Genomic DNA, 19,540 nt, shown 5'->3' with positions numbered 1-19,540 from the left:
GAAGGTGCCCACTCTGAGGTTTTTTGCCACCTGCATCTTCTGAACTGGCTGTCCCAAGAATGTCAGATCTAATGTCATGCAGCACCTAGCACAGCCTCCCCAGATATTCTCACCCGCATTACTGCAAGGACCTTCCCCTTCCAGTGAAGGAAGCCATGGCTGCATCCACATCTCCTCTGCAGCACAGTCACTGTGACATGGGAGTTTGGAAGAGACAACAGAGGAAAATTTGGCATCATCTGCAATGCAGCTTTCCGTAACCCAAAGTGAGAGGAAATCTGCACTCCTCGTTTCAAACCCGGATCCCAACCAACTTGGGCAGCAGGCACTTGCTACTATGAGCTATTCCAGAAATGAGTGATTTGGATGGGTACTGGGAATGTTGAGCTCACCTCTGGCAGGAGAGCACACCACTGGCAATCCTGTGAGCTGCAGGCCTGCAATGCATCCTTGCTGCTCCAACAAAGAAAACTGTGCAGCCAAAATCATAACTGATGGTAAAATCTGCTTCTGGGCTTTGGGCACTCAGAGACTGAGAAACCACAGCACTGAGACTTCACCATCCAGTCAGGGTGACCACAAATCTCTGCAAACGCACTGCAAACCCCAAACAGCTGGGTGCTGCCTTGGTACTTATGTGTTCTATAGAGACACGTACAAACTGCAGTGACAGTGTAAATCACAGAGCGTTTCACTCACCAAATACACACAAGGATTCACTCATTGGTGCTACAAGCCTACAGCAGAAGAAGGTAGCTGTGGAATGTCCCAAGGTGATACAGATGAGCAATGGGGGGAATAAATGATAATTTCAATGAAAATGTAGCTAGATTTTTTTTTTTTAATGTTCCTACCACAGCAACTATGAACAGCACACAGAAAAGGAGAGAATCCAAAATATCTTCCATACGAGTTGTAGCAAAATGTATTGCACAGCTTGTAAAGTTCCTGTGGATTTCAAGCAAAATTCTCACTGAAACAAACATCCTGAGCACATTTTGCATAATCTGAAGCTGCGAGCAGTTGAACATGAAGAGGAAGAGACAAGTGGAGTATAAAAGACAGCGAATGAGCTATTTTCTGTAGAAACAAGGACACGCTCACAGCAAAGCAGAAGCTTCTTGATGGGCAGAGGTGTTCCGCACCATTAATGCTCCAGCTCACATCTCATACAGCTCCTCTACAAAAGGAAGGCACTGAGAAAGCGCCTTGAAAAATGTTGGTGTCACACCTTGTTGAGATCAACTGAAAAAATACACACTTACCAAAGGGCTTTGAAAGTCATGTAGATGTCCTGACAGCTGCTGAGATTGCTGTGGATATGGGGCTGTTGCAAATGAGGTGGAAGACACTGGAGCTGTGCTGATGGAAGGGAAGCTACACTTTCCCTCTGGAAAGGCTTCCCATGAGGAACTTTGGTCTTTCTAACCAACTGAATTTATTCAGAAGCCATGCTCCAGCAAAAGGGGCTCCTTACAACAAATGAGTTCATGTTTCCAGCACTGAGAACACCAGCAGATAAAGGAAAAAAAGAGGGTACAAAGCTGTTCCCAGTGGGTGCCACTGACACAGGATGTCTGCTGAACACAACACTTGTAGCATCACAGATGAATGGTTGGAGAAACCCTCAGGAGGTGGTCAGTCCAACTGACACTTTTCCTCACAGGTCAAGGGCTCTAAGACCACAGCCAGACCCACAGGAACACAGAGATGCTTTTATACACGCTCCTGCAATGAATCAAGCCCTGCCCAAAGTCACGATTTCATTAATGGCTCTACAAAGAAGAGAATGGAGCACTTGCAATACCACTCAGCAGCTACAGGCTGGGCTGGCTCACCTCCATGCCCAAGGCACGCCAAGAACTGTGTGAAAAGCATCAGCAAGGCAGGGACCCAACAGATGCTGCTGCCATGTGTGGATTAGCACTGATGTTGAGAAATCTCAGAGACAGAACCCACAGCTCTAATATCAGAACCACATCACAACTGAAAGCACTGTGCAGAACACGAGAGACTGAAATCTGCAGGAACACAGCCTGCCCGGTGCCTTGTTCTTGCAGCAGTAAATACATCTGATGCACCTCTCCCGGCTGAACACAATATAGTGCCAAATGCTGAACTCAATAGGCTCATCAGCACAAGTGCTTGTGTAAAACGTTTCTAAACTGTTGACTCTTGAAGTGACTTAAAGTAAAACTTCAGAACTTTGGCTACCGCTGCTTCGAGAAGCCTCTTGATGGTGTTAACGAGAGACTCTGAAAAACTGCTTTCTTCTTACAAATTGACAGACATAATCAGAGATAATTGTTTCTCTCTCCCTGAACAACATGTTGCAGAATTAAGAGCACTCTAATAGCAAGCATAAAGTCTGTATTATATAAACTAACACTGAAATTTTCATTAGTCAACAATTTAAATTGCGTTTATTAGGACTGATGGTGTTAATAAGACACGTTACTATTTAAAAGCTGGAGCAGTGAAAGCTATCTCAATCAGTAATCCTTCTGTGAATATTAATTACTTTTCAATACCTCTCCTGTGATATTATCCAAGAGTCTTAGACCTGTGATAATACAGCACAACTTCCAAGCAGCAGGAGGAGAAGCAGAGGCATGCACTGGGACAGACCAACCTATGCAGCATGGCTATTTTTGCCAACATGGCAGAGAATAAACCTGTCAACCAGAGCCGTCATGGAAATTGAGAGAGACAAAAAGCATTAACCAAACTAGAAACATGAGCAAGAGGACCGGAGGACTGCAGCTCCAGCCTCTGCAGCCCACACTGTGCCTGTTCCTGATGGCTGGAAGCAGGAGGGCCCGGGGTTTCTATCTCAAAGTAAGATTTTGCCAGCAAAACAGGGCTCTTTGCACACGTCAGGGCATGGATCATTGTTTTCACAGAGAGTGATTTTTCATCCACTGAATCACAGACAATTTGCTTTATCACTTCAGTTTTCTTTGACAGTTTCTCATCTAAGTCAGAACCAACTTTAAATTGGAGCTGAAATGTCAGCAGTTCTGTGAATCTCACAAGCTCACAAATGCAAAGCGCTCTTTCCCCCTACAGCTGTAGGGAATACAACGTACATCAGCCATCATCTTGGAGAAGGAAACCCTGGTTGCCACTGTAGAACAACTGCGGATGTGCTTACATGGTGACCTTAACACACAGCCCTTCGGAGAGTCAACTTGGGGCCAGAAGGAAGAGGGAATTGCTGCAAAGAGCCCCAAAAAGGGGATGTGACAGTGCCCCAAGGTCCAGGCAGATGGGCACAGTGAGGGGCACGATGAGCAATGATGTACTCAGCTCCCCTCTGCTTACTGCCCCCAGGGGAAAGAACGACTTCCAAGCTCTGGTGTCACTGCAACCCCATGCAATTTATCTTCTGGTGCCAGATATGCTGCAACAAGTTCTGTAAATTTATTAGAGAAAACACACGCTCTTATCACAACAGGCAGTTATTCTCAGGACACCAAATGCTCAAAACTGGTCCCAAGTTCAGATGTTGCTTCATAACATTCTACAGAATCTAAATAAAAAACAACATTACCTCAATTCTTTTTCCTTGCACTGTCACTGAGGGATAACAAAATACAGCTTTGTGTTTTAAGCTACTTCCATAATTTCAAACACCTTTCCCCAGTGTCATCCGGCTCAAGAAGAGCTCCGAGGCAAGGGAAACCAAACTGGCTTCCACTGCCATGCTGCACCCTGACACAAAGAACGTGGGAAGTGAAACAGTGCAAATAAACCCAGAGCTGCCAGAGTGAGCATCCAACACCACTCACCTGGTTCCCCAGCAGTCGTAAGGCTGGTTTCTAAAAAAGACATAATAAAATCATAATAAAAAATGGAAGTTTTTCTTTTTTTTCCTAAAGCTATCCTTACTTCGTGAGCCTTCAGGTTATAACTGACTCATACTTCCAGCCTGAGCTCCTGATCTATCTTGCTTTAAAAAAGAGCCCTACTGATAAAAATCATGAGGGTTAGAAGGAACACACCAAACATCACCAGGCTCTCAGTCACAGCTGGAGAGCACTGGAAAGACACATTCAACATTCCCCCAGTTTTAAGAGTCTGTGAGATGATTAAATCCTAATTATTAGCCACAGCTACAGTTGTTAAGCTCCACAAAATGTGCACAGCCTCCTCAGGTCTCTGTCTGTCCATGGATGTGAACTTTGCAGAGTGGCTGCACGAACATCAGACACTTGGAAACAGCCTCGGGTGTTTTCAAAACACCTTCCAAAGGTCTCACCTTGTCCACCCACACTGTAAGCTCTGCTTATGCCTGTTTATTGTAAATACTGTGTGGGTGGCCCACATCTCCCAAGGAGACTAGCACCCTCACAGCTGGAGAAAGCTCCTGGGGAATGGCAAAGCCAAACCTGCATTCAGCTCACAGTGATAGATTGGGTCAGTTGGGAAGGGGACACATAGGCAGATGAATTGTTCCATTTGAATACTACTGTTAACTAGGAGGAATCGTGTAGAAAATGATGGATTATTTGCCATCTTTCTCCGACTAGGTTTTGGTTTGTATTATTCATTCACCGAAGGTGTTATTTTCTCTTTAGCTGCACTGCCTGAATTATTCAGCGCGTGAGGACACCTCTATTGAAGGTAAAAATAAAGACATGATGGTTTTGACAAACTTCAATCACCTCTCAGCACAAAAATGTACTCCTAATCTTCCTCATTTCTTTCAATAAAAGCTGACTGATGAGCTCACATCACCACAGCCGAACCCAGAAGTGGATGAGGCTGCAGAGCCCCGTGGGACACTTGGCCTGACCCAACAGAACTACTTCAGCAATGGAAGCCACCAACTGTCTACGCCAGTCCTTTCCTGTCCTCCATCACAGGTTGTCCAGATGTTTGGTGTGAGTCTTTCCTGCAGTACTATGAGATGTCTTTTGTTCTGTCTTCTACTGATTCCAACAACTGATGGCTCTTTCCCCTTCAGAGGAGCCCTTCTGAAGCCAGTCCCCTCAGCCTCTAAGCTCTCAGACATCACCTCTCCGCTTCTCCTCGATCTCTCCTTGCAGCCATATCTCCATGACACTTCTCATGCTCTCTCCTGTCTCCAGAAGCCACACATCCTTCTTAAAATGCAATACCCAAAGATCAAATTAGACTCCAGCAGAGAAATGGCCAACTCTGAGTGAAGGGAGGAGTGTCTCCCCATGGTCCTGTCAGACTATATTCATCAGAGGACAGAGGAACTGGTACTGGCATTACTGTGGGTCATTGGAGCACTGTGGTGCACTCCAATGTGGGATGATCCATAGATCACAAGTGCTTTCACAAAAGGCAATCTCATGGGCTTCACTGCAGGTAGCGTGTTGGTGCTACCAGCAGGGCTTCCAGAGACATCACAGTTTAACTGGACACTTCATCTGCAGTCTTCACAGTGACCCAACACTGCCAAGCACAGCAAACACTTCTCAACTCTACCATGTCACGCAAACAAGGAGCTCCAGCAGGTCCTTTACAGCAGATGCGGAGGAATTTATTCAGAGGAGCCAAACTCCAGCCATCTTCCTTCACTGCCTTTCCAAACACACCCCACACATCGGTACAGAACTCGGTGTCCAACATGGGATGGCTGCTTGCACTCCCTTGCTCGCAGGGCTCAGCCATCAGGTCTCTCTGCAGTCACCCTAGGGCCCAAGTATCTTCTCCGGAGTGCACTGCAATTGATTTGTGTTTCTATCTTTCAAGCAAAGCAACACGACTTCAAAAGACACATAATGACTAAGAAAAGAAATACTGGACGTTTGAAAGATACCAAAAAAAAAGTTCTCTCTTCCCTTCCATTTAAGGGAAAAAGAACTTTTACTTTCAAAATAACCAACTAACAGCAGGCTCTGTGGCATGGCAGGGAGCACCGAACGTGAAGGACACGGCCCTAGATACATCCAGAAATACTCAATTTCCAATCTGCAATCAAACTGACAAAGTATGCCTTTAATATTTGATGCGATCCCAATCTCTGCTGTGTCTCAGATAAACATTAGATTATTAGCCACCGGGTTAAAAAAGTAAAGGAAACAAAAGGTAGAATGATCTCAAGTATTATTTCTGTGAGACACTGTGAGCACTTCTGCAAAGCTAGAGGGCTAGTGAGGACAGATTAATGTCCTTAGGAAACTTCTAGATGAGAACAGATAGACGCACATCAGAGTGTCATAATCAATGCTTCGTATCAAAGATGCACTAAAAGGCTGTACATTTTAAGAACTAAGTTAATGGAAGAGATTTAATTAAGACTGATTCTCTGGCATAATAATAATTTTGAATGTACGTAGGAAGCTGTGAGCTGCAAGTCTTTTATATCTGACCAGCCTGATCAAAGGACCTTGCTTATGTGCAAAGACCACAATATATGCAGCAGATTGTATCACAATTAATCTTTGACAAGAATGAAAAATCTCAGTGTCTGAGAAGTATATAAAACAAAAGTTGGAAGGGTTTTCTATTATTTTGTCAAGAAAATACAGTTTTCTTAAATGTAAAATACATGATTTTGTATTTTATCTTGTAAACCACACACACAATCTCATCACCTGCGCTCTGCAAGATTATAAACATGGAGTTAATATACTACTTTGTCTGCTGCTGTTCTCCTCCTTGAAAGCTGAATTCAGTACTTAGAGCTCATTATTCAACATCACATTTATTAAACAATGCCCTTTCAGTAGCATTTTCATATCTACATAATGAAAATTCCTCTTCTTCAGAAAAAAGATGAGGGAAATGATTGGGATGAAGAAGTAATCCGAGTTGGCCAGGTGTATCCTTGTTGTATATTAACTAGCTTCACTTATCCTATGGGACACATCTGCGTTTGGCACTGCAGAAAACATCACGAAGGCAATCAGACTTGGGAAGCGTGTGCTTGTACAAAGGAGATCCGGAGCTGCCTGAGGGAATGGGCTGCTGAGGTGGGAGCCAGATGCACACATAGTTAATCTGTGCCCATGGTTCTGCAGGAAAACAAGGCTATGGGGCAATGCGGATGTGGTTCCCCAGGAAGGGAATGGCAGGAAGGGAGCTGGAGCATGGGAGAATTTTGCAGCAGAGAACGCTGGGGGGCACAGGGAAATCCATTCACCAACCTTGAGTTGGCCTCAGCAGCCTGAGACCCACCTCAATCTTCTAAGGAGGGCTGGTTGACACTAAGCCATGAAAGAAAGGACCACAGAGGCACACAGAACCCAATAATGCCATTTGTACATCCTTGCTCGGAGCAGAACCATGGCATGGCCTGTCTGACCATGCCAGCCCTCCAGACAACTGCAGAGCAGAATAACATGCAGACTGCGTTATAGATTGGGCTGAAGGGACCTCGGGGCATCATTTCAGATAATTCTCACAGGTAACACCTTCATCTTCAGGTTGCTCAGAGTGACTGTATGATCTCCTCCTTGAAGATTTCCAAAAGCTGTCTGGACATAGCCCTGGGCACCCTGTCCTGGGTGCCTCTGGTGGAGCAGGGGTTGGACCAAGTAACCTCATAGAATCATATGACGATTGGGTTAAAAGGGACATTAAAGACCACCTAGTTTCAACATCCTGCCATGGGCAGGGTTGCCAACCACTAAATCAGGCCCTAGGTCAAGTTTCCAAGGTCCTATTCATCCCATCCTGGACCACCTCCAGGGATGAAGCATGAACAACTTCTCTGGGCACCCTGTGCTGGAGGCTCACCATTCTCTGAAGGAAAAGTTTCCCCCTAACATCTAACCTAAATCTCTCCTCTTTTAGTTTAAAACTATTCCTTGTTGGCCTATCACTAACAGGATGTGTAGAAAGTCTGTTTCCCTCCTGCTTATAAGCTCATTTTGAGTACTGGAAGGTCACAATAAGGTCTCCAGAGGTCCTTTCCAAACTCAGCCATCACGGGTTTCTGGGATCTTATGCTCTGGAGATCTTCAAGCAAAGGAAGGGAGAAGAAATGAGGACAAAGTTACAAAGGACCACTTCTACACTGATCCTGTTTCAAGTTCCATCTTGCAATAGAAATATTAAAGCGGCCTCCTGTATGTGCTTGTGGCTTGTGCAGTTCAAGCGATAGCATTGTTGTACCTCTGTGGTCTAAGGTGTGGCCATACATTTATTGGTAAAGGTGACCAACAGTCACTCACACAGACAAGCTTGCATGTACTGAAGAAATCAGAAGTACCAACAGAAACAACTTTCAAGTTAAGTACTGGGAGCACAGCAGTTGATGGAAGCAACACGTTGTAACAAAGGAAATTGAAAAAAGACAGAAAACCTCATCAGGAGTGTAAAAATACTTCTGACTTCTCAAGAGATCACTATTAAATACCCACAACAGACAACCCTTACATCTGAAATGACCAGCACTATTGAACACTGGGGCCAGGGACTCAGCAAAAGGTACTGCTTTCATTAAACAGTGTAATTTTCTCCCTGTTCTGCTCTTCGCTACCCCTCCGATGTCCCAGAGGCAGTATCTGTGATGAAGCTAACAACTGCATCCTCTGCTAAGCTCTCCCCTGACTCCAAAGCTAACGGATGTGCCTCAATGGGGGCTCGCAGGAGTGACCTTCTCCCATACAGGCTGATTGATGGACAGAATCAAGTTGAGCTCAGAGAAGCTTCTCTCAGCCTGCACTTGGTTTGAATTCAGTTCCCGTTCCAGGCTTAAAGAGGCACTAGGAAGCCTCCAACCTACCTATTGTTTTCAAGTATATCAACAGATCTAATAAAAGATAACACCTTTCCCCACAGACCGCACCCTTCTCAACAGGCACATGGGTTTCTTCATTCAGCAGTAAATACTGAGCCTCCCTGGCAGAAGCATTACAACAAAAAGCTCTGAGAAACTTTCTGTTGAACTGAAAAGAAGTTGGAAGTCAAAACCATAGATGTGCAGCTGTCTCAGCTCCTGGTACTGGTACACCTGATGCACAACTGCAAAGCACTATTGCCCTGCAGATATTATCAACCAAACAGCAATATGAATTAATCAGCCACGTCATACAAGGCTGTTTGTATGCCCACAGTCCTCAACACCTGACGAGGTTTGCTCTGAAGTTAACGTGCCCAAACTGGGAGGCACGGACTGGGACGTTAATATCAATATGGATTTCTTTTGGCCCGAAACCTCTGGCAAATGCAGTGCATTGTGCAGGAGCATTTCCAATGTTCCTCTGAAAATTTATACAGAAGGCTCCACTCTGCTTCAAATTTGAAATGCCAATCTGAAAGGTACTTTGCTAAAGCTTTGTTGAAGAAACAATTCATTACAGCACTTAATCTTTCTGATAAAAGAAAAGGAGATTTTAGCCTGCTAATAAGCTCTATAGAAGCCATGACTAATTAACCTAATTATAGCAGTCTGTGACAAAATGTAATCATACTAAAACTACGCCTCAAGTAACCAGAGTTGCCAAAAACTCCAAGGCTAATAAGCCAACACACAGTAATAGAACATAAACACTAATAAAGTTGACACCCGTTGTAATGTTTATAGTAGAATCAATACTACAAACAATCACCACAAAAGACAATCTGAAGCATATTCAGCAATAAGGCATTAGTTTATAATACTGGATATCCTGAAGTACATAAGGGCAGATCACTGACCAGTGACCGCAGCTCCTTGAGATGTGCAGCTCACGGGGACAGCAGTCTCACAGTGAAGATGCAGACTCTGTATCTTGGAACCCTCTCGGACACATTTACATCCCATCATCCCCCAGCTCTGCAAAAGGGTGTGCAGAGCAGCATCTGCTCCGTATCACGTGGTTTCTATCTCAACCACAAGCCCCAGGAGATGCAGAATGGGAGAGGAAGCTCAGTGGGAAGGGCTCAGCTTGGAACCAGATGAAGCACACCCGTATTGCGTATTGTGTGATACTGGAGAATGGCAAGAATAAATCCTGAAGAATGAGTGATGGGGAGTGGATGTTCCTTCTGGTGTTTATGAGCCTGAGCTGGCAACTGTACCAACTCCATGACAGCAGTGGGGCAGCTGCAACTAGCAGGATGAAGCACAGGGGCCCAGGAAAGGCCAGTCCACCCCCATGTGAAAGGGAACTGGCTGGCACTAAAAGGATCATCCCATAGAGCAGAAAAACTCACTGCAAACTGAGAAGGTGTCTGCCTGGAGAGTGTACCGACTGCAGCAGGACTAGCAAACGCATCCCTGGGCACTACAAAAGCATAATGCTTCCTCAGATGCACTAAAAGATCTTCTAAAGGAGAATCAGAACCTGAAACCCCGGCAACTTGTGGTGGCAGCCAGTTCAGCTCCCAGAGGAAGCTCACAGGCTCTCATCCCAACACAACGGCAACTGTTAGACAACCTCACTGCCATGAGAGCATGGCTTTTTGTGGGTCTGTCACCTGGCACAGCTCTGTCCCCAGCACATCTCTGCAGATGGTCATGTCTGCCTTAAAGCCTCACCTCCTCCCAAATACAGTGAGGATGTTTGCAATCTGTACCCACGAGACCCAGAGGACATTCTCATTCCTTACACAAGGAAAAGCCTAAACCTCAGAGGGAAGAAAAGCCTTCTCAGGGACACAGAGGTCATCAGGAGTAGAGTCACACAGACCCCTCAAAGCTGATCTTGTACCAACAGAGCTCTCCAGTTCTGCAGCGTTTTTGTGCTGCTTATGTATGGTTATGATGGTTATGGTATGTATGTATGGTTATGTGCTGCTTATGTGTGGTCAGAACTTTATTCAACCAGTGCTTTAAGGGCTTGCCTGACAGATGCTGGAAGGCCCTCAGAGGAGATAAGGGATGCTGATTTCACACATTTCAGTTGAAACACATACCTTGATTCCTCCCCAGGAGTGATTAGACAGGAACTCTACAGGGCTTGTGACTCTGGGCTGTGCTGGGTATCTGAGCAGGAAATCCAGTTCTACTGCGTTGATTTCTTTACTCATCAGAAGTATCTGTAATTTCAAAAAGCAAGACATCCTTGAGCAGTCAGGATACAGAGCAGCAATAGGCTCTATCAGATTAATTATTCAATGTATGTAGCTGTCAAACGTGCAGATAAAAACTACACACAGTGTGCAGTGCTGGAGGGCTGTGATGAAACATACCCTGCAGGTGCTTTGTGTCTCTCCAAGAGAGGACCCAGAATAAATACAGAGACATAACATAAAATGGTCGAAATTTGGAAAAACTGTGGGAAAAGCTGTGGTTTATATTCACACTGCTGGCAGAGATGCAGGTAGGAGGATGTGCTGCAGTCCCTGTGCTTGATATCTGCAGCTAAAGAACAAACCACTTTCTTGCAAGGAATTTGAGCATGCACCCCTAGGGCACACCACCAAGGTCTTATCCATCTCTCACAATCCTGTTCTATTCAAAGTAATGGGAAATGTACTGAGAGTGTTAACAAAAGCCTCACAGCGCATGCACCGGGAGAATGAGCAGGTCCCTTAGGTCCCCAGCAATGGTGTGCTGGAGAGCACCCAGCCATTCTGCTGCTGTCAGTGTGTTTACCCCCAACGATGGCTTTGGGGAACACATGGAGCAAGACTGCCATAGCAATGCCCAGGGCCACTCTGGAAAGCTCTGGAGGCTCAGGAGCCCAGCTGGAACTGCTGCACTGAGTGCTGCCAGACTGCCCCTATCTCTGAGACAAAGTCTGAACATTCTGAACACGACTTCTGGAAGGAAAAAGAGCAGTGCTGGAATGGTGAGTTTCTCGTTTCCTTGTCACAGATCCTAGACGGTATCTCATTATTGCCTACTGGGCAGTGGCTCCTGAAGCATGCCTGGCATCTCCTCCACTGACGACAGTAATGAGCTACTCAGTTCAAGAGACAACTGCTTTTTTATATGGGAGAATCCTGCAACTCATCATCTAATTCCCTCCACGCACTGGAGGGAATGGTGGATGCTGGTTTTCCTGATGCCTTGGAGTGATGCCTTAACTATCTTCCCTGTTCAATGCAGGGAAGTTGGACTAGATTACCGTTAAAGGTCCCTTCCAACTCAAACAATCCTATGACCCCCTGACATAGTTTATTCAGACAAATATATACAAGAAAATGTAGATCTCTTCTGGGTCACAATTAAGCCTGACTTTGCAGGATTTGCATTGACTTTTTACACGTGGACATTAACTAAATAAAATGTTAAAGTTCATATATATAGCTGTATATTTGCTTCTCCTTCTACACTTCATATTTTGCCATATAGAATTAAAAGAAAAAAGTCATGGCAACCATTGGATTAAGGCTAACTACACCTGCACTCTGTTCGGGCAGCTCAAATTCGGTTCACGCCTGCATTCTACATTGTAGGGCACTTACGCAGTCATATGCTGCAAAAGCTCAATGACCACTTTGTAACATAATGCCAAGCACAATTTATTGACTGAATTTGATTTCAGTACAGAGATATAGAAATGTCTCCTTGCTCACACGGTAGCATAAAAATTACAGTAGGATACTGGACAGAGCAGCAGCAGCCACGTAGCACGCATTCCTTCTGGATACAACCAATCAGCCTTGAAGACCCCTTTCCCTTCTGCAGGTCCTGCAAGCAGGCATCTCTCTCTCAAACAGCCATTCATTGGTGTAACACAAATCAAACACAGCATCTGTGACTGCTATCAGCAAGAGATGAAGAGAAGAAAATCAGTTCCCCAGCCCTTGCATTTGCTGCTCTGATGCTGAAGGCATGGCTGTGTCAGCTTGGGTTTTCTCTGTATGCTGACATCTTTGCCTGTACAATAAATGACTGTATATGGATTGCACGCCCTGGTGGTGCTTACCTGGAAGATAACCTGTGCTGTGTAGGTCAGTTTATCACACTCAAACAGCCCCCGGGTTGTGTACTGGAACACAGAGAAGGTGATGCTGTCTATGAGGTTCAACACTCGCACCTGGAGGCTCTCATCAGGAGATGCCCTCTCAATGGCTTTCTGGAACACAATGCTGAATGCCTAGGTGAGGAGACAAGAAGATTGGCACCGTTTCTAAATGCTCTTTTCACTCACCAGTGTATCACCTGACGTGCTGCAATGAGCAAAGCCAGCTCAGACACTGAGCCCTGCAGCCACGACCAATGCAATCCCAGTGCCCAGCAGTGTGGCCCAGCAGCAGCAGGATGCAGGGGAATACCTACAGATTGGGCTCTGCATCTGCCTTGGGCTGCTTTTTCATGACATACCCTGTGACACTGTGCTCGTCTGGGCTTCAGAAAGATGTGCTGGCTGAATTAAGATGCAATGGGTAGAGGGAACATTTCTCAGACCGAGTATGTTCTCTCACAGAGATTACACAGCTCACTTCTCCAAAACACTGAGCCAAAGACATCGGTGTTCCCAGAGGAACCCCTTGTTTCACAAATGCTGCAACTTAAAAACAGCAATTCCCTTAAATACAGAACAGTCCGAGGAGAGGGTTACTGTCAGGATTCAGCAGAGGATGGATAAGGAGGGCAGGCAGGGCTTTAGCATGGAGAAGTGGGATCAGCCAAGCACTAAAATCCCTTGGGCATGGGTGCACCATGAAGAAGGATGCTGTTATATAAGATACCAAGGACTCTTGTAGAAATATTCTGATCTAAATTAAAAAAGACTTAAAAACTTCCAGAACAGATTGAAGAAAACCCATTAGCAAATTATCAGATGCAACTGGAGAAAGGAAAAGGCCTGTGTCCTCATTAGCAATGCAAAAGCCCAATACACTGGGACCAAGCTAATAGGAATTAACCAGGCCAATACAAATTAATAGCACCGACCAGACAAGGCATGGCTGTGTCGACACCATTATTTTTAGGGCTCTACAAAGGGAGAATGATGCCTCAACAAATTAAAGCAACATTGATACCTACTGCATTATTGAATAACTGCAGAATGGATTTTCCTGCTTACATTTCTTTAAATAGAGTTAAAACACGCTGCAGAATCGCATATAAATCTTGTGTGCTCTAATTTACAATGGGATTTTAGCTGTATGGCAAGTATTTTAAAATCATCTCTGCACATCCTTCAGCAATGTTTTATGATCTGTCGTCCAAATTTATTAGCTAAAAACATTTCAGTAAATAATTTGCCATGTATTTATACACATTACTAATGTTAACTGGAAAACATAAAACAAACAAAACACAGATGAGGGAGATTTAAGGTGAAACTTCCAATACTCACATATCTACTATGTGTGCGTAGGGAATGAATCTTTCAAAGGGCACCCTTGCATGAAAGATATCTGTACACTTCCCTGGTAAAATTATTTCAGCATAAGGATTGTAGATAACAAAAAGAAAAGCTTCTTTGTGGATTGGCTCAAAATATTGTATTCTCTTCTCAATTACTTTTTCCAGGTCACTTGGCAATGTAAGAAACCATTTGGAAGAAGTACTAGACTACAATGCCATCTCATTTAACCCTCCATTTCCCAAAATGCCTCTCCTGTAATAACAAAAAAAAAAAGTGTTCCATTTATTAAAACAATAAAAATGGAACTCTTCAATAAATACCAGTCTCTGCTGGCCAGAACTATAGACACCATCACAGCAACTCCTTTCCATTGCAGCAGGTCCTTAGAGGCTGAGCAGGGACCAACACTTTCACAGCCTTGGGCAGTATGGAGGGAATGCAGAAAACAGGTCCCCGCCTGAGGAGCTTCCAGGATTGAGGAGACAGCTTGAGAGAAGCCCCACTTCCCACCGAGGAGCAGAAAACAAATGATGAAGTGATGCCTCAACATGAAGCAAAGATGTGAGCGATGAATTCATATTTCACTCTAAAGATCTAGCTCATTCACTGCAGCAAGTGGAGTCTCAGCCTACTCACGTCTGCCATAAAGGAGCCAATATTTCAAAACCAGTCAAGAAACCTGAACACGAGGTCATAGTCTCACTCCCACCAAAGCTCCTGGCTTCCCACCATGCTCTGCTGCCACATGGCAAATGGGACAGCTCAGCCCCACTGCCAGGAACAGAGAGAGCTACACTGCAGCGTAATGTCATATTAGAAGCATTCTCCAGGTGTTCCAGTGGAAACAGCTGCAGGAAGGAATGTTCTCCAAAGCTGGGACAACATTTCTTGCTCACCATGTCCACATACTATAGAGCAACACTTTGCTGAGCAGGGAAGGGGAGACTGTGTAGAGGAGACAGAAGAGCAGCCAGGCCACTGCAGTACAAGCCCTTTGGCTACGTCTGTCCTGCATTTATTTTAGAGCACAGGACAAGAAGGAGGTTCTCTCCCAGCATCATCCCCGTGGGGGAGTCCATACTGTTACCATGAGCCTGCCTGTCTCCAGCCTGCCAGCAGCCACACTGCAAGGGGTCAGATGTCCACAGACTTCCAGGCTAAGGGCTCTTGTAGGGGACACTTCTTGCCATGGACGGGCAGAAATGGCCACGATTTGCCTTTTGTACCAAGGACAACAATAAAGCCATGGAGCTGAGGTCTCAGTGGGACAGGGCTGTGTTTACAGAGCAATTTGATGTTTTAATACTGTGTCATTTGGGAAGTCAGGACTGTTTCAACATCAAGGTCTTGGATAATTGTTAAGGGCAGCAGCAATTCTCGTTAACTTATGAAATATCTGCACAGACATTATGACCCCAGTGACATCACGGATACAGAACTAAATGCAAATACAAAGAAAAGATTAACTGAGGAAGCAAGTGACTCCCAACACTGTGCTAAATCTTATCGCATACATATATAAAATACACAGAAAAAAGTACTTTGTTGGCTCTTTCCCAAGATGATCTCTTTCAAATCCATTGCTCATCTTCCTCAGCCAGGCCAAGAAGGCTGTGAATATGGAGGGGATAACAAATGGCTTGTGAAGTTCTACTTTGCAAATACTCTTCTGGAACGTTCAGTAATCAAGGCTGTTAATGCAGAAAGACTGCGGCTTTCTACAAGGAGTCAGTTCATTTGCCTCAACAGAAATCAAGCAAAAGAAAGAAAAGCTCATTAAACCGATCTAATGTGATCTCAATCTAACCAGCTGTGATGTGATGACCAGCCAACACAGAGTGAGGGCAGATGCCAGCCCACCCCCAGTTTCCAGCACAGATGTGCCTTTCCTTCGATGCTCAGACTGCTCATGGCTGCCTCTCATGGGCACTGCTGAAGAAGTGTTCTCCCACACTTCTTGGGAGAGGCAAGCAATGAACACAGGCAGCAACGAACACACTCTGCTCAGCATTTGCAGGAGTGTATCAGACTAATCTTTCCCAGTGAGCACTAACTACTCTCATAACGCACATTAAGATTAATATAGGTAAAGGAGACTTATAAAGAAATGAACTACAAGTTGGCTTTGTTTGTTTGTTTGTTTGTTTTCCACCCAGTCAAAGCAGCAGAAGGGATTGGGTTACATCACCTTTTTGTCTTGGAGCTCAGGCAACCTCAGTGTGCTCAAGGAAATGACTTTTAAGTTTGGGAAGGGCAGGAAAGAGCTCAGCTGCCCTGTGGTGCTGCCATGGGACTCACAGGGACAGTAGGGACAGTACCTTCAGAGAAAACTGGTACATGGGATGGATGGCACGGAGGTCGTTCATGGCAAAGTACAGCAGGGAGGCCCGCGCAGCGGCAGGCCTGTAGTGCTCCCTTGCCTCGTTAATCTTGGCTTCAGTCACCTTGGACTCCTGGACCTGGAGGGAAAACATAGAACGAAGGCACTGTGAAAAACACCTCTGTGAGCTCCGTGAAGCTGCGGCTCGGGGGAAGGCAGTTACCTGCCACAAAGACACCAGGTCAAGTGATGGCCAACCTGCCCTCAACCCACAGTGCACCAGGCTCGAGCCTTCACTCCCAGCAGCTCCGTCCTCTGGCATATCCTTCACTAACTGCATTCATCCTCACATCCAATCGACTGTTTTCCCAAGGTCCCCCCTCCAGAGTTCTCACTAGGGCTCCTGCTCTCCACTAACTGGAATTATTTTTGTCATCAATGAGTTTCTCCTGCTAATTGCCCCCCTCCTGTGCAAATCATTAATAACACAGACAGTGCTGCTCATGAGACAGCTTCTCCGAAAGCTAAGAACTGCTTATTTTCTTGGCTACTTGCTGCCTTTCCTCTCCAGCACCTAATGCCTCCCTGCCTTCCTGGCCAGGTGTCAGCATAGCTGCTGTGATGGACGCAGCAAAAATCCTTTTGGCAGATACATCATCCCACTAACATCTCAGTCCTGTTCATTCTTTTATTCCACTTCAGCAGCACAAAGCGACATCCTCGAGCCTCCTGGGGATTACATTAGGCTCAGGCTATGTACAGCCAGAAGTGTCGCAGCGCTGATCCAGGCGGTTCAGCAAACCAGCCAATGGGGACATGGCAGAAATGGGATCAGTATGTGTGGCACAGCCCTGCAGACCACAGCACAGCCCCCAGAAAGATGCACACTGCTGGGTATGGACCCAAGCTGCTAGAGCACATCAAACCTTCCCACTGAGGCACTGACTGAGCCCTACCGTGCTGTACACAGCCAACACACATGTTGGGGTCCATGGCACATCTTCGCAAGCAATCAAGGGCTGTAACATCTCAGAATCCTTCACAAAAAAGCTTCCAAGTCTCTTGCAGAAGCAAGCATCTGCATGGGACATGAATACACCTAATACACTTCTCCAAAACCTGACCCCATCTCTGAGAGCACCTACATCCCTCCACTGACTATGCAGGGAGCCCTTCAGCATAGTCCAGACAACTCACTTTCAGTTGTCCTACCTCAAAATGCTTAACAAACCTAGAAATGTAAAATCCAGAGGAGGAGAGGGAGACAGTTGCTTTCCATAAATACAATGGAGAGGGTTGTCCTCAGAAAGAAAATCTTGACTGTTTTTTCTGTAGCCAAACCAAGAATAGAGGAGGGGTTGACTTGAGAAGCAGACTTACAATATTGCCCCGAAGCAGCTTTCCACGTGGGTACCAAACTCATCAAAACCAGGTGCAATCTCTGAAATTCATCCTCACTGCCACAGAGTTGGCAGGGATCATCTGTACGACCCCCACTTGTTCAGAAATAGAAGCACTGCAAGAACACTTAATTCAATAGGGCGATGCCAACCTTGCTGCATCAAAGCATTCCTTTAGTATCCCCTCTGAGCAGTACGAGCACACCATCCCTAGGAAGCTGGATGCATGTAATGTCCCACAGACAGCTAGCAGAAATCATTTCATTTCTTAATGTGGAGGCATAAAGTGAGAGGCAGTCTGATCCTGACCTGAGTGCACAGGTAACATACCCACGGGCTGAAGGACAAGCACAGGCTGTGAAGATGGGAGGGCTGGGGGGGCAGCAGCTGAGGATGGCCAGACAGGGGTCCTGTTGCAATCCAGGCATGATACAAGCATTTCTCGAGTCTCCTTGGTGTCAAGGCAAAACCACCATGCATTTAACTGTCCCTATGTGGCCAGCAAGGTGACAACACCAACAGCTGATTTACATCCCAAGGAATGGAAGGGTACAAAATACCCAAGTTCTTGCAGATTGACTCGAGATCACAAACTCAACAGACTGCGGTCCCCTGGCAGTACTAAAATGCAGCTTAATTGAGGAAGTGTGATGTGTTCAGAATTATGCTGGAGCAGTTTAAAGCTGCCTTGATACAGTGCGTAAATTTTATCATCTTTACATCAGGCACTGCCATTTTCCCTTGGTCTTAAATAGGCCATTTAACATACAAAAGCTCCAAAGAACTGAACGGCTTGAAGCTGGCCAGAATGGAGAGCACTACAATTTATATCACTTTCTATTCACTACTCAGCAGAAGAAGAGCCCAGCGTTGCAAAGAAGCTGTGTTTCACCCACAAATCCTTAAAGAACACATCTCACACAATTTCCTCTGAGCTATCACTGTCATTTTACCTTTTCTTCAATTTCTGCTGCTGTCTGCTTAGTAGTCTCCAAGTTCTCCACCAATGCTGTGTCTCCCAGGAAGTTCCCAGATGCCGAGGACAGCCGAGACAACAAGTTGTCCTCTAATGTTTTCAGGGTGATTTTGAATCCATTCTGTTGCTTCGTGAGATCTGACTGCAAATAAGCAATTAATAAAGTCTTAGCCACAAAACATGCAGGATTAACCACCTTCACAGGGGAACGGACTTCTAAGTGACCATTGCCACAGCCCAGCATTGATTATTCCTGCTTGATTCCTGTATATGAACAGAGCTCTGGGAATCCTCCATACCTAACATGCCACTATTCAGGGAAGGAAGCACAGAAAGCACCAGGAGAACTCAGCCCTTCCACTCTGAAAGCATTAAATTGCCGGAAATGGAAAAGGAGGAAAAGACCTTCAGCCTCTGTCTCAATCACTGAACCATATAATGGTTTGGGTTGGAAAGAACCCTAAGGATCACCTGGTTCCAGTCCCCTGCTGTGTGCTAGGTTGCCATCCACCAATCTCAAACACACATCCTGTATCTCTGTCTTAAAAATATTTATGAAGCTTAAGTCAGCCTGGATAGCAAGCCTACGTATCAATAGATACTACTCGCCCCTGAGAACCTCTGCCTTTCCCACTGAGGGCCAACACCAGTTCTACTAGCAGTGGGAGCC

The 19,540-nt window shown here is 45.5% G+C and overlaps 1 protein-coding gene across 1 annotated transcript in view; it reads right to left on the bottom strand.

The window, feature by feature from the left end:
- Positions 1 to 19,540, bottom strand: part of DNAH9 (dynein axonemal heavy chain 9) — a 179,819-nt gene that overhangs the window by 44,074 nt on the left and 116,205 nt on the right. Inside the window, exons 56-59 of the mRNA XM_415585.8 lie at positions 18,848 to 19,012; positions 16,493 to 16,633; positions 12,783 to 12,953; positions 10,822 to 10,944 (exon numbers count right to left, since the gene is read on the bottom strand). Coding sequence (XP_415585.6) covers positions 10,822 to 10,944; positions 12,783 to 12,953; positions 16,493 to 16,633; positions 18,848 to 19,012 — 600 coding nt within the window. The remainder of the gene's footprint in view (positions 1 to 10,821; positions 10,945 to 12,782; positions 12,954 to 16,492; positions 16,634 to 18,847; positions 19,013 to 19,540) is intronic.

The sequence above is a fragment of the Gallus gallus genome, chromosome 18 (assembly GCF_016699485.2).
Source record: "Gallus gallus isolate bGalGal1 chromosome 18, bGalGal1.mat.broiler.GRCg7b, whole genome shotgun sequence".
Classification (NCBI taxonomy): domain Eukaryota; kingdom Metazoa; phylum Chordata; class Aves; order Galliformes; family Phasianidae; genus Gallus; species Gallus gallus.
Note: the sequence above shows the minus strand (reverse complement) of the source record. Positions and strands in the feature narration are given on the sequence as shown.